The following is a 15,485-nucleotide window of genomic DNA, read 5'->3' on the forward strand; positions in this document are numbered from 1 at the left end:
TCAGCAGTTCTGTGACAAGCAAGAGTGTGAAAACAAGCCACAGCACAATCATTATCACCTCTGTGGAAGCATAAAAACAGCATTTCCAGTGCATCTCTTATGTAGGCCTGAAATGCAAGTTTTCCCTATGAGAGAACAAAGCCCTCACTGCTAAACCATGCTTGCTCAGGATGTATCAATTCCACTTTTTTCTTTCAAGGAAAAAAAAAAAGTGCCAAAGTAAGTATATAGAGCTGTTTTACAAAAGAGACTTAGCAACTTCTTAAATAACTAGGAATAAAATTCAACATTTAATAAGACATTGAAGTTTCTCAAGCAGTCAGACATGGAATAATGAGACTCAACAATGTGGAAAAATCCCATTAATACGTCTTTCAAGATATTTTGCTTTTCCAAGTAATTCAAATAAAAAACCTCCTAAAACCTGACCATGAACACAAAGCTATTGAACAAAACAGACATTTACTCTGATTACTTTTCCTAGGCTGTATGAAAATACATCTAACATACTCAACTGAAAATTGTTTCCATGCTTGCTCATGTGATAAAAGAACAACAAATTCTGAAATTGGCTGTCACGTATCAGCTTTTGCTAAAAAAGGAAAGACATTTTGCTACTTTGATGGGCAAGACACAAAGAACATCATTTAAGGCCACATAATATGCCACAGTTAATGTTGTTTAGATTAATTTATAGCAAAAAATCCTTCAAGTTGCTGAATGCTAAAAAGTACTGAGTTGCATCATGAGAAAGCTCAAGTCTTAAGGATTGTTTTACCTTGGATTTGAACAGAGGGAGAAGGAAAACAATGTCACAACTTTTCTTGTCTTCTTTTTTAAACAAAACTTCAGCCTGTTTTCCAAGGCTGCAGAGCAAAGGTACAGAAGCCTTCATTACAATGCACCTAAACCCCACCTGTCCTGGGACAGGAACCAAAACTCTCCCAGATCACACCTGAGTGCCTGAGCTGAGCCAGGGGGTATCAGGGAGAGAGAACTGGATCCACGTTCCTGCTCAGGAAGGAATTCCCAGAACTCCCAAGTGCCCTCCTGGCCTGCAGCCCCAGGGATGCAGAGCTCCCAGGGCCCAGGGCAGGGAGAGGTAGAAGAAGCAGAAGGACAAACAGCCCCTGGCTGAGATCTGTTTGTGTGGACCGTCCCTCTGTCCCCACAGACAGACAGACAGACAGACAGACAGACAGAAGGGGTGTCCCTGCTGCATCCTGCTGAGCTGGATGTGCTGGGGAGCCCCTGAGAGCCCAGGGCTGCTGGCACTGCAGGCTGTGCCTTCTGCAAGTGGGGATCTGCCTCTTGGGACCCGGGGCATCACAGTTCCACAGTGGCAGAGCTGTTACACATGGAGAGGGAAAAGAAACAAAACAACTAAAACAAAAAGTTAACAAATTATGAAAGCAATGGAATGTAAAGGAAAAATTTTATAATAACTTATTTAAAGGTATTCTTACAAAGCCTTCCTTACATGGTATAGTATTCAAAGAATGGTCCCAATGACATCCAATTCCTTCATTTTGTTTTAAAGCAATGAGGAAAATATTTCTGCTTTACTACCTGACCTCATTTTCCTTCCCTTGAAACCCATTGTTAAAGAAACATCCATAATATCATTTTTTTGGTTTTGATTTTATGCACAGGACTGTTCTTCAGCCCCATGGCAGAGAAAAAGTTTCCCTCAAAATCAATTAAAGAATCTTGAATTTTAACTTGAGTGCAAGGCTTGGCATATCATTTTAAAAAATGCAAACATGTAACACTTCCCCTGATTTTGAACTCTGCTATTTCTTCAAAATAATAAAAAAAAAAACATTAACCTTCCAACAGTGTTTATAAAAACTGATTCAAAAAACAAAGCATTTTGGTCACCAAACAGAAACCAAAGTGTTCATCATAGGGCAATGCAACATTTATAACCTCTTTCAATTAATATCTTCTAATAAAACCGGACTTTTTACGTGTTGGGAATAAATGGGGGTTTTGGCAATTCCAAGAACTAAATCAAATCCTGAAGAAATACCTTGGGAAAAAAAACCATACACTTCCATGATACAGCAAGGCTTCATTTTCAAAAGGGCTACACAGAGTTCCTGCACTATGAAGGGCAAACTAAGCTAGAACATACACAAATGGCTCAGTGGACATGGAGGTGCTTATGGAGGGTGGGTCACAATGGCAAAAATCAAAATGTGCTTGGGATGCTGCCTGATCACACACCAAGGATGTGCACTGGGAGGAAAACTGGCACAGATGTTTCTCTTTACTGTTTTTTCCTAGTTCCAGTATTATCTCTGTCAGTAAGCGTTGTATGTTCACCTCACTGTGAGTCACCCAAGTTAATGGGGGTGAGGAATTCAAAACAGCTTTGCTGACACAACACAGCTGTGACAGGATAGTCAAGAGCAGAGCTGCTAGAAATGTAACAAAAAAAAAAATTAGTCTGTCAAGTAGCCATTTTTGTAGAAACTTCATGCAAAGGAACAGAGTAAGACTACATAAAATTTAGCATCAAAATTCTTACACACTGCTTCAAAAATCTATTTTCCTTTTGTTTTGAATTTAGTTTTTGCACTTCAATCAAGTTTCGCTTCCTGTTTCATTCATGGGAGTGATTTTGTTCCTTACTGGGCATTTCTTGCATTATCACAAAGTTGAAATACTTGGACTCCAAGCATTCCAAAGAAAAGTTTGCCTCTGCATTTTACCTCCCATTGAGGAAAAAAAAAACAACTACTATTTTTTTCCAAGTAATAGCTTTTGAAAGGTTTCTTTTTATTAAGACACAAAAATCCTAAAGTACTGGGCCTAGATTGGAAGACAATATCCCTTTAAATCCTGGGACTAGACTGCAAAACAATATCCCTTTAAGCCCAGACCTGCACAGCTCTGCAAGATCAAGTAACTTCATATTTTGCTGGGATGAACTACAGGAAAAAACAGTATAGAAAAAAATGTCTTACAAAGTCAGATTCCTCCTCTCTGGTACAGGGTGTGCCTTTCTCACCACGCACATTTCTTGGTGGAAGGATATTTATGGTCATGATTGTTTAAGAATAATTTTTGAAGAGCACAAAGCCCTTGCTGTGAGTGTGGCTGTAGTGAGGGACACACCTGGGTCAGGACTGGCATTCAAGCACCTGCTCAGAAACACACAAGGCAAGCAAATCTCATTGGGACCACAGACCAAGCCATTTCTTACTCAAAAGGACTTGAGAACTAACGACTTCTTTCAAGGATATACTATTTTAAACATCTGTTGGTTGACAAATACTATCTCAAAAAACTATGTTTACGCCTACCCGGTTTGATTTTAACCTACCTCCAACCAAGTATTTTGGAGGGAACATTTTACATTCGTAACAATTCAAGTGTAACTGTAATGCTGAGTAATAAGTTTGGTTTGTCCTGAAGTTTGCTGAACTATGCAGTTCGTTATCAGTGCAGAAGCAGCAGAAGACTGCTGTGGTTGGCTCAGTGGATTTATAAAAAAAAAAACAAAACAAAAAAATCCCCCCCCCCCACATTGTAACCTTTACAGAATATACGTAAAATTGTGTCCTTCCCTGGTCATATTCACAACTTATCTACAAGATAGTGTTAGCAGTAGAAACTGCAGTCCATGACTATTTGCATTCAGCTCTCATCCATCTGTTCCTCTTTCTCCTGGGCTTGAACTTGTTCAGTTTTTTGCGGGGTTTCTCAGTCTTCTGAGTTTCCACAGAATCCACCCCAAGAACGTGTTCAGAGCAGCATAACTGTCCATTCAAGGTGGAATTTAGCACTGTCCTGTCTTGGTGCTCCTTGCAGAAAGAGTTTGGGCAGAAGTGGCAGAAAGAAACAGAAGGTTTGCCACAAACATCACAGTGGTGCCAAGGACACTCCCACTTCCCTGCAATCAAAACCAAAGAGCCCATTAGGGGTTTTGTGTTGGAGCAGCTGAACAAGGCACAGCTTTCCTGACAAAGCAAATGATAGCAACTACCAGGGCTGATCTCAACACCCAGAATGACACATCTTACTTGTAAAGCTCAGCTGGCAGCTGCAAGGAGCAGACTTGACACACTCTCATTCAAACACAGCAGTCAGCTCCAGCTAGCAGAAATGACTCAGGCTTCACTTAGTAGCATTTTACAGAACTTGCAGGCTGGCAGAGCATCCAAACATCCAGTCAGCTGCTGCCCCCTCTTACTGCAGTCCCCTGTCTGTTGCCAGTCTTGCTCAGGAATGACTGGTGTCCTTCCCTTACAGCTGCTCTTTTGCCCCAGCATACCTTACCAGTCCTTGTTTTACTTGTTTCTGGGATAACAGGCTTTGCCTGCTTCCCTTCCTCATATCTCACCTGCCATGGCTGACTGGAACCAGGTAACTCCTGTGATATCTGGAACTGCAACCTGATGTCTGCTGCTCTTAATTTCCCTACTTGCCTTCTTTCAGAAGCTGCTGTTGCTCTTCTGGCTTGAACTCAAAGGGCTTCACACATTTCTCAGATATAACTGTCCTGTGGCAGGGCCATGGTGCTCCTACCAGGTGATGTGCTCAATTACCTACATCTGTAAAAGAAATGCCTCAATTTGCCAGAGAGGCAGGAGGAGGCCACCATTTTGTCTTCAAATCCAAGAGGAGCTGCTCCACATGATGCACAAGTGAAATTCCTGCCATACAAACCCAATATTTTCAGGATGACACCCCTGACAAGGCTGCAGTAACTGAGGTACCTGCACAAGTTAATTAAACAAGTGTAAGACTCACCAAAAGGACGTTTCACCAAACCAAGGCAGGAGAGATGATAAGCTTTAGTACAAGATTTCCTGTCACACAGCACCAGCTGGCCTCCATCACCACAACGAAAACAATCATCTTCAGATTCTTTCTTCCCTTCATTTTTCGTTCTGCGTCTCCGTGTTCTCTTTTTGGTCTTTTTGCCTTTTTCTTCTGAGGCATTAGTGGAAGAATTCTAAAAGAGTAAGATATAAATCTGTAAATGCCAGTTTTGCAAAGGAAAAATATTACACAACCCTGCCAAGCTGTTGGCACACCTGGCAGACCGTGCACACAGCCAAGAACCTGACTTGGGGCAGACCTGCCCAGTGCCTCACTCTACTGATCTGTGCTCACAAAAAACCTACACTGACCCCTGAGGAAAGTCATCCTGAAACCAGACCTTCTCCCTACAGAACCTTCCTACTGCAAAAAACCCTTCATTTTCTTGCCACTGACAAAAGGTCTTCCAATTTCCAGTCTAATCTACTTGTGGCTAATTTACCCTCATTATGTACTTGCACCACCAATCACTTCCATATCCATTCTTCTCTTCCAGTTGTGAATACTCATGCTGGAATTACTAAACCTGTCCCCAGTTTTCTTTGAGTACCAGACAGCAGAACTTCAGGAAATGTAGCTAATGACAGAAAGAATATACCAAACCTCATCCCTATTTCAATCTGACTTCAATTCTGTGCTGCATGCACAGAAGCAGCTTTCAAGTGCTGCTTGCACTTTAACTCTCCTTCACCAAATCATAGGAAATGTTGGATGATTTTTCAACATCCTTACCATCATTCCCTTCCCCTCACCCCAGTAATCACTACCCACTTTCTTTTAAATTAGCCCATTCTATCTACCAATGAAGACAGACCCATAAAACTAAACTGTAACACTGAATTTCTTCATGGTTGTCTGTGTAAATGTTCACAGGCTTATGTGAAACCTCATTTAAGTCCACCTCTTAACAAAAACCAGCTTGTGTGGGTTCTGAAGTCTCTCAGTCCACCCTCTGAAGTGGCTGGTCCTGAGCAGTGTGAAGGACCAGAGGGAAGTGCAGCTTTTCAACATCCACAGGAGGTACTTGTGCCTTCCCCCACACTCCTATGCCAGCCCTTCAGTCAGCTCCATCAATCTCTGCTGGATTACAGATTTCAAACTAACCCGGACAGGATTCATACAGATTATTTCTTGATATACTTTGGTAACTTTCTTCCACATTCAAAACTCACATTTTTTATTGTTCAGTTCAAATCAATTTTTTAAAATGAATCTCAGCAAAATAATCACACTGTAAGGTTTAAATGGGAGAAATATAAACTAGAATGTCAGAATAATCCCACTGGCCACAGTTAGGCACATTCTTAGTAATTTAAAGCTTCTACAACCCTTCCCCTGACAAGACTGTCAAAATCTCTTAGTGTAGTACTTGATATATTACTTGCCTTTGGTCTGTCCCCAAGAAATCCACTGCAGTTTGGGGCACCACATTTGCAGACTGTTTTTTCATTGCCCAGACAGTCAAGGTTGTAATTAAAAGTCAGCTCTGTCCCTGAGTGTAAAAAGGACAAGGTAACAAATTTTATCAAAATTATTGCAAACAAATACAGCTGCTGCTATCTGTCTGCTGGTTTGGCACTTGTTTGCTGGTATATTGTCATAGGATGTTCCCTCTCTTTACTGCTTATAAGCACTGACAATGATTAACCAGATGCCCATATGTCATGGTATTTTATGCAATTACATTTTAAAATAAATTTGACTTCACAAAACTGTGCTGGTGTTTGTCCTTCACACATATTATATTCATCCATCTATCCAGCTAGATATAGCTGCAGATAGATAGGTATGTGTGTGAGCATGTATGTACACAAACCAGAAAACAGATACTTCTAAACAGCCTCCTACATCCACTCCTTAAGATTTTATGGTTTTGTTATGCATTTGAGAGCTCCAAAAAACCACAAAGTTGCTAAGAATACTTGCCCTAGAAGCAAGGAACAAAAAGCAGCCATGGGACTCACAACTAAAAAACACTAAAAATCTTTCTGATTTTTAGTTATCACAAAGCATCACAAAGATCACAAAGCATCTCCTCTGCGTGCTGAGTCCTCTACAAAAATATTTGCACTGGATCAGTTAAACCATGACTGTCCCACCAGCAAATGCACAGAGTTTAACTGAGAGAATGAAAGCAAAGGCAGCTGAGCTGATGTACCTGCAGGAATGTCACACACAGCAAAGAGCCCCACACGAGTGTCTCCATTCACTGTCCACTTGAGGGTCTCACAGTTTGGTTGGCAGCTGTGATTCATGAACCGGGAATAGTTTCCTTTGGGGCCAGCATCAATAATTCGGTCCTGGAGAACAAACCAGCAACAAACTGAAGGGTTTTGCTCTCCCCCCTCACAAAAAACCATAAAAATCATCCATAACTGATTTCAATAGCTGCATTCAGAGCTGACATGGTGTTGCCACCCAGAGCACACAGGCAAGCTGCTGGTACATGTTGTATTGGAAACTGTAGTGTCCCAATGGCCTGGAATGGGACACTCCCAAAGCAATACTCATGCTCTAGCTCACATTTCCCAGCACCCATCACAGCCACAGGGCAGGATTAAGTGTGCTTGTGAGCATTATGGTGGGCATCTTAAGGAACCCCCTTCCCCAGGAAGCTTCAGAAGTCAGACTCAGTCCTCTACCATTTACTTGGCATTCATGGAGCTGTGAAGCATTTAAAAGTATGGTACTTTATGGCATTTACCAAATGCATGATTACTTCCAGAGATTACCAGTTTCTCACCAGATTTCTTTCCCCAAATCAGCCTAGTTTAAATGTAAACAAGCTCTTGGCAAGCTAAAAACACCCCATTCCTACAAACAATTGCTCTTAAATTTCTACATCCACCAAATATACCAGACATTAACAAAGTAAAAGCCTGAAAGCCTGAAATTGCCAGAACTGTCTCTTTGCAGAGCTGCTTGAGAAGGCTTTGCTTATTTATGAAGTATTCTTATAGTTTGTTTCTAGCTGATTTTTATAATGCACATGTGTGACTGTCATGCCTGTGTGCACACACTTCACTGCACGGGCAGCTCAGCCTCATAATGGCACTGGCAGTTTAGGCAAAATGACAATTTATTAATGACACTAAGAGTCAAATACATGTTCAGTTCAGATGTTTAACACACTGATGTTGTATGTCAATCTAGTAGAGGAGTGAGAAACTTTTAAGTGTTCAGAGCAATGTGGTTTCACCATGCTGTGGTGGGAACTCCTGTGCAGAACTCCTCAGTTACAGGACTCAGGGAAACAGTAGATGTGGAAATACAGAGCAAGAGCCTTGGGAAAAAGAATGGTGGTTGGGGAAAAAGTTGCAGGACTGGCAGCCAGCTCTTGTTTTTCTCCTAACTAGTTGTCTTGGGACTGGAGCAATATAATACAGATAATCTACAACTCCTGCTGTCCAGGTTCTTCACTTTCTCCTTCTCCCAAGGAAGAAAATACTCAGAGGTGTGCACAGAGGCACAGGTGCTGAATTATTCTGCTGTGTTAATTAATCTGCTGCAATAATTTGCTGTGAATCAATTTGTGGAGGGTTGGCTGGCTACTAACAGAGAGTGCTTTCAGAAAAAGAGTTTCTACAAAAGCACAAGCCTAGTTTTGCCATAAACAATGCAAGGGACAGATGGCTACAAAAAAGATTAAATGCCCTATACAGGACACAGCCTCACAATTTTATTCCACATTCTCTCAAGTGAGAATTTTATTGTCTGTTGTTGAAATTTTAGTAAAAGGATTGCAATTCCTTCCACTGTATCTCTACTATTTCCCCAAACTTCATTTTAAGACTAGGCTGGTAAGTGCTTTGTACTTACAGGTGCAGGTAAGTACTGTTCTTCATTTCAAGCAACAAAGCACAACCTATAGACCTTAATATGTCATTTATCACATAATACATAACTAAGGAGATCCATTATGTTCATATAGAATGGAGAGAGCAGGCACAGAAGATGCAACGCTGTGAGTATGTGAAAGCGTAGAATGTCAAAGGTAGCAGAGTGCCCTGCCAAGGTGATCAAAATAAGGCTGTAAGTAAATAATGGCAAAAACCATCAAATACCCTACCTTATCAATAGTAAGCATATAGAAGTGGGTGATGTCATTTTCATGTGCATATTTGATTCTTGCCATACACTCCTCTTCATCAATCAGCTCTCCCACATACTCATTGACAAACTCCCCCTGAAAGACACAAAGGATCACTAGTGAAGTATATCCCAAACCCACCAAGAGCACGGCAGCTCACCCACTCTGCAGGGCAAGAGCAGTTCCTACCTTTTTGATGTCCCTCTTGGCCACCAGCCCCCAGCCCTTGCCATCAGTTTTGATGATCTTTGTCTCGGGGTACTGGCGCTTGGTGAAGCACTGGTTCTGGCAGCGCTCCCCCGCCGGGCACACCTGCGGGTGGCACTCGTACATCAGCATCCGGTTCAGGCACTCCGAGTCAAAGCCACACGGGTTCTCGTCCGTGGGTTTGCAGTTGCACTTGGGAATCTCAGATATGTCAGCAGTGTAGATCTGCACTTTACCACAAGGTTTGTTCACCTGAAATACACATTAAAATAGATCAGATATGACTTCAGAGCAGTTAGTTTTATTGAAAGAGTTACACGGTGGTTGCTAATTTGGTTTTGCACCACTCCAATAAAAGCAAAATTTCACCACCTCATGAATGCACAGTTACCATCATTACAACCTGACCCTGTCTCACTGCTCAGCTCAAACCTTTGAGCACCCATTTCCTCAAACTTTACCTTAATATGTTTGTATGGTGGGGGTTTACGTTCACTCTCCTGGGTTTCTTTGGCTTCTCGCTGTAGTTTTATTTCTCGAAATCGAGTTTCAGCTTCTTGCAAAGCTGAAAAAGATTGCAGAATCAACAGAAATGCCAGAAAGAGGATTGCTCCCCTCTCCAAACTCACTTGCTCATTCCCTTGTGAGTTAAAACAAAGCACTGTCCTAGTCCCATCATTTAATTGTCTTGCAAACAATGCTTCTGAAGTCTTACTGTTCTTAACAGATGTATTAATTCTACTCTTTCAGTCTCCCAGTCTGAGGGAGTCTGAAAGAGTCTACTCTCTTAGCACTTGCTTTAAGCTTTCCAGAAAGTAAAAATCATCAGATAAAAGTTCAGTTAGATGCCAGTCTTTTACAAGACATTAAAATAATGTTTTCATGCAAAGACAGTAACAGTGACTGTTGCCCAGGACACTACAAATTTCTTTAATTCAATATTGTAAAACAAAATTTCAAAACCAAGGCTATGTGGGAAGAAAGCAAAGCATGCATATCCTAGGATTATTTTTGTTTACTTTTAGCTGTGTACCATTTTTGAAGACTTTTCCAATTCCTTTGATCCCTTGGTATCTACTCCCTCTGTCTCCCTCCATGTAAGGGAACACCCGTGCTTGGTGGGTCCAATAGTAATCCTTAGAACCAAAGAAAAACACAGGAAATTCTCCGATTTCATGCTTCATTTTCTGGATATTTGGGGGAACGTTTTTCGGATGGCAAACTTCTGCAGGCCACCATCTAGCACAGAAGTACAAATAAAAAAATACAGCATTTTAGTCAAGCTCTTTCTGCAAGAGACAGTTTACAAAATCATTCGAAACAGCAGTAACTGATTGTTATTTCCAAGATCCAAGAGGATTTAAAATTATTTTGTCCCCTCTCTTAGCAGAGAGTGAGAGAAGACTAGAAAAGGAAAGTCTGACACTCAGATCTGTGGGACTTCACCTCCCTGCAAGGTAAGCACATACACAGGACTCCCTGGAGCAAAACCATCATCTTTACAAGACCTGCAAGTATTGTAATTGTTAAAGATCAAGAGAAGGTTGATAACACCTATTAATGTTTCAAGGATAACCCCCAGCTACTTCTGTCCCACTCAGATCTCACCCAAGTGTGGAACATCAACAACCTGAGTGACTGACGTCCCAGCCTGCGAGGGAGTAATTTAGCCAACTACCAGTTACACCAATTTATTGGCAGAGATCTCTGACACAAACAGGGGTTAAAGGCTCCTACACTGGAGGCAGAAGTCAGAAGACTCAAGGAGTCCTGTATGGGTAATGCCTTGGCCAGGAGCAACAGCAAAGCTGCAAATCTTTGAACCTGAAGCTTGCAAGGAGGTGAGGTCCCTAGTTCAGAGAGGAGTCAGAAATCAGTGTGCAGCAAGGCTGGCCTACAGGAGCAACCAGTTGTATGATCCTTACTTAAACATGCCAATACTGTAAAACAACACAAATTCCTTCATCAGACCTGTAATTTCCCAGTTTAACCCAAATAATATCCTGGAAATGGAGCTTCTTGCCCGCCCTGCAGTCATTGCAGTACCAGCTCCCATCTGGCATTTCGATGTTTAAGCAGTCAGGGTGAAAGGCTGCTGGGCAGGACTCACAGCACAGCAAACTGCCACCTGCACAGACACACAAAAAAGAAAAAAGGTTGGAAAATATCAAGATCAAAGCGTAAGTTTTGCTTTCCAGACAGCTTAGAAATGACACATATGTGGTAGGTTCAGTTAGAAAATAAATGGTTAAAACATGCTGACCCTCAGCAACAAATACACCCATCACTTAGCTGGGCACAGCAGCCGAAAGGTCCTGACTAATCTGAATGCCTGGCAGACTCAGGTTAGTAACACATACAAAATAACAAGTAAGCTGGTGATAAAAATGCCAGAAATATGCACAAATTATAATTACTTTGCTGTACTTTAATGACTACAATATGTTTAATGAAATTTTAATATATATCAACATTTCTATGTAAGAAAAATTGTAACCACAACATACTTCTCTTATGATTTTGGGGGTTTTTTCCACCCTTGGGGGGCAGAAGGAACAAGGTTGTTAGTTTGTTCCATGAATTATAAAATGGAAAATTGGCTGCAGCTTAAAAGCTGCTATGCTGCATGTTAATTTGTTAACAAATCAGGTAAAGTTTCACTGCTACAAGTTTAATCAGCACTATGCATTTTGTGGTTGTCAATAAGGAACAGATTTATTGTACAAGATAAAACAAAACACCCTTAATTAGTGGCAACAACTAATACTCATTCAATTTGCAGTCTGCTGCTAAACTAAAAGCAACTCGTAAAATATTTATGGTGTAATATTACATATTAGCAATAAAGAAACACAAAAAGCTTTAGTACATTGAACACAGAGGAAAGGACAGAAAAATACTCATTAGGTGACTCTTGTAAAGAATTAACCGGGCTTCTGGTTGTTGGCTAAAGCCCAAGTAAAAACATTCTTTAATAAATTATTTCTGGAAAAAAAAGGATATTTAAAACACTGAAGCAGCATAAGCAAACTTCACATTATAGCACAAGCTAACAAAGCCTAACTTAATATGCCACATTTCTAATGATTTGCTACGAACAGATCAGAACAACAACACTTGAGCCGAAGAACAAAACGCTTTGACTCCACACTTCAGAAGGAGCTCCCTCCCCAGCTGTTTACCTTTGGAGCACACAAAGCACCAGCTGACATTGACATGGGCATGGTGGCTTTTCCCCTTCATGGCAGTGAAGTGGTTGGTGCAGATGATGCTGTTGGAGGCGATGACGGCGCACCCCGCCGCGATGCAAACGTCCCCGGCGTGGTACGCGACCGGGCAGCGCACGCAGCGCATCATCTTCCCTGCAAAGCACCAACTCACAGGTCACCCTGGGCACAACTGGACACGTGTGGCACAGCACAGCACTGCTGAGGTGCTCTGGGACAAAACTGACTCGTCATTTTGGCAAAAAAGAGGTGCTGAGACACCCTATAGACACACACAAAACCGCAGCTGTTGTGTTTTCAATGCTTGCGTATTTGCAACAATACTGAATTTCTAAAAGTTTTTCTTACTCCAAATTTAAAGCTTTCATTATGTATATCTGAGTAGACATGAGTCTTTCTGAGTCATGTAATTTTGTCTGCAAACGTTGCCCAAAGCTAAAAACCTGCACAGAATCAAAATGTCTCCATGTTCATCGAGCCTTGCTGCAGTGTTTGTACGTTCTCAGGTCCTGCCCTCAGTGCTTTGCCCCTCTCCTCATCACTTATAGATTCTAGATTTCCTTCTCTCTTGAGAAGAAAACATGGTTAACTATGGTTAACTGAAATTTATTTAAAAAGTGAGCACAAACAAGGTAAATATTAAAGCTGACTAAAACTTACTCTATTTCAACATTTAAAAAAATTCTGAATGAATTGATAGTCCATTTATGCCTAGCAAAACTGCAGCTAGCAGCTCTCAAATGGACACATTCTTTACCTTAACATACCATAGATAAATGAATTCATCAGCCATATAAACATAAAATGAAGCTACCTTTTGAAATTCGTGGATGTGAGGGGTTACTAACATGACAACTGAGGCAGCTGTGGAGGGGACACCGAAAGCCCCTGTTCTCGAAGACAGTGAGATGGAATTTTTTCACACAAGCTTCGTGGTAGAATTTGCCACAGTGAGACACAACACAGCGTTTCACATCTGCCTTTCTCTCCTTACACACGAAACAGGTGTGCACACCTAGTGGCAAAATGATAAACAGAATGTAATATCCAAACACATAAATGCATGAGAGAGGTGTTTAAAATTCATGTTATGTATGAGGGAACTGCTTTTGTGGTATGAGGAGGTTTTTTTCAACAAATCAATTGCATTACTTGATGCAATCTATTTACTTTAGCTCTTTAGTATTAAATACTGATCTGCTCAGATACAAATAAAATAAAGCAAACCCATTTGCAGTTAAAGCATACACAACAACACCCAAAGACTCACCAATCTGATTTTATGTTCTTATTTATAAGCCTCAGAATGCCAGGACAAGTAGGAGGTTTTTAGTTTTCAATTTTTTTTAAACCAATGGAATAGGATGATGGTCTTGTCTGTGGTCTTCTGAAATCTGAAGCAGGACTACAAACCAAAGACAACCATCCTCTAATCTTTTTTCCGGACTAGCTGGAACAGTTTTATTTTGAAGCAGTAGTTCCAACAAGGTTTACTGCATGTACTGAAATGAGCTTATGAGCAAGAACACAAATCTTATGTAAAGTTTTGAGATTAAGAACTTCCAAGCAGTTATTACAGGATTAAAAGCAAATGAAATTAATAGCAATAAGGTAGTCTTTTAACAGGAAAAGCAAGACTGATGCAGACACAAAAAGGACTGAAAAAGAACTTAAAATGTTTTGTTCACTGCTCTTTTTTCTACAATTTTTTAAGTCATTGTGACAGACTTTAAACCTCATCTCTAACTGTACTCAGAAAGCAAATAATCTGCAGTTATTAAGGCAATGGCATTCTGATTAAATTAGCCACGTTGTAAGAGAGTTCTCACTGAAAACAGGGTGAACTTTGTAAAATGTGGCACACTTAGTGGTACTCTATGAACTCCCACCCTGTCACATCCCAAAGGATAAGTAAGGGTTCTCTGAGGATACATACTCTGTCCAGGAGGATATTCTAGATCAATATATGGGAAAACTACAACTTTTTTTTTTTTTTTTTAATTAATAGAAAGGGACAAACTTGCCTGATGTACATTCACTACAAATGAATTTTCCTGCTGGTCTTCCAGAGAGCCCAAGGCAGCTCACATGAAAAGCTCGATAGCAAAGTCCTTCACACAGCAGGAGATCACCTGTTTTTTCACACAGCTTTTACAACACAAAGGCATTGAATGTTAAAGAAAAGTTCATATGTGGAAAAAAACTGTTTTCTTTATTCCTTTTCATATACTGCTCCTCAAAATATCTTTTCCCATTGTTGAAATAAAATTTAACAAGTGAAAGATAATTTTACAAGCATTGTCACATGCCCTGAATTCAAGTTGAAACAGGTAACGGAATCATTAAACCACTAGAAATATCCCTCTCAGACCATGGTTCAGGAGTAAATACAACCTGACAGAAAGAAAGGAATAGAAAAAAAAGCTGTAAGAGCTATTCCCTGAGCACACTGATGCATCTGAGTAGGGTTAAAAAGCATCCTTCCTTTCCTTTTCCTTGGCAAAAGGGAATCAGTCCAGATGGCACAATGATACCTCTATGTCTCAGTGGTTAGCAGTGACACATGCATAACTAAAAATGATCCCAACAACAGCGGTGGCAGAATTTAAGGACTACCCAACATTTGTAGACAGATACAACCTTATTCCCACTATGTACAAAAAATGGAAATGTAACTGTGTGCCCAGCCTCCCAGAAACAAATTTGATATGGATTGTGTTATCATTTCATAGCCTAAGAGCCCTTCTAGAGCAGTTTGAGGAAAGGCTTCTGCTTTCAGTGCCTTGCTGCCTGCACAGCACAGCACAGCAGGGCAGCGCTGCCATCTCTGCTGCAGGCAGAGCACAAACCCCACTGGGCTGGGCTTCCTCCTCTGTGCTAACAGAGAAACCAGCAGCTCTCCTGCATCATCTGACCAGTCACCTGGCAACACTCACGTGCTTACCCTGAGCTACAAATTATGCTTATCTTACAGACCTGGAAACTCAAGCAGAAAGGCCAAGTCATTTACTGGAGGTCAAGAAAAAAATAATTAGGTATTAAGAATCCCATTTACTGCCAGGGCAACCTCATCACTAACAGACATCTCAGACACACACGATAAACCTGTTTCTGGCCTAATATTGTCA

General features: G+C 40.9%; 1 protein-coding gene and 1 non-coding gene across 4 annotated transcripts in view; both read right to left on the reverse strand.

The window, feature by feature from the left end:
• Positions 1–282: 282 nt before the first annotated feature.
• The window catches only part of NSD2 (nuclear receptor binding SET domain protein 2), a 74,736-nt gene continuing 59,533 nt past the window's right edge, over positions 283–15,485 (reverse strand). For all 3 annotated transcript variants that reach the window (XM_058024022.1, XM_058024021.1, XM_058024024.1), the window contains 12 exons: positions 14,382–14,505; positions 13,172–13,372; positions 12,313–12,492; positions 11,102–11,258; positions 10,164–10,369; positions 9,592–9,695; positions 9,113–9,382; positions 8,903–9,019; positions 6,992–7,133; positions 6,219–6,325; positions 4,762–4,966; positions 283–3,901 (listed from right to left, as the gene is read on the reverse strand). In XM_058024022.1, the coding sequence (XP_057880005.1) occupies positions 3,636–3,901; positions 4,762–4,966; positions 6,219–6,325; positions 6,992–7,133; positions 8,903–9,019; positions 9,113–9,382; positions 9,592–9,695; positions 10,164–10,369; positions 11,102–11,258; positions 12,313–12,492; positions 13,172–13,372; positions 14,382–14,505 (2,079 nt within the window). In that variant the 3' untranslated portion in view covers positions 283–3,635. The remainder of the gene's footprint in view (positions 3,902–4,761; positions 4,967–6,218; positions 6,326–6,991; positions 7,134–8,902; positions 9,020–9,112; positions 9,383–9,591; positions 9,696–10,163; positions 10,370–11,101; positions 11,259–12,312; positions 12,493–13,171; positions 13,373–14,381; positions 14,506–15,485) is intronic.
• Positions 7,281–7,410, reverse strand: LOC131084182 (small Cajal body-specific RNA 23). Its single transcript, XR_009114522.1, has one exon. It is a non-coding gene; the product is annotated as a small Cajal body-specific RNA 23 (non-coding RNA).

This window comes from Melospiza georgiana, chromosome 5, assembly GCF_028018845.1.
Source record: "Melospiza georgiana isolate bMelGeo1 chromosome 5, bMelGeo1.pri, whole genome shotgun sequence".
Classification (NCBI taxonomy): Eukaryota; Metazoa; Chordata; class Aves; order Passeriformes; family Passerellidae; genus Melospiza; species Melospiza georgiana.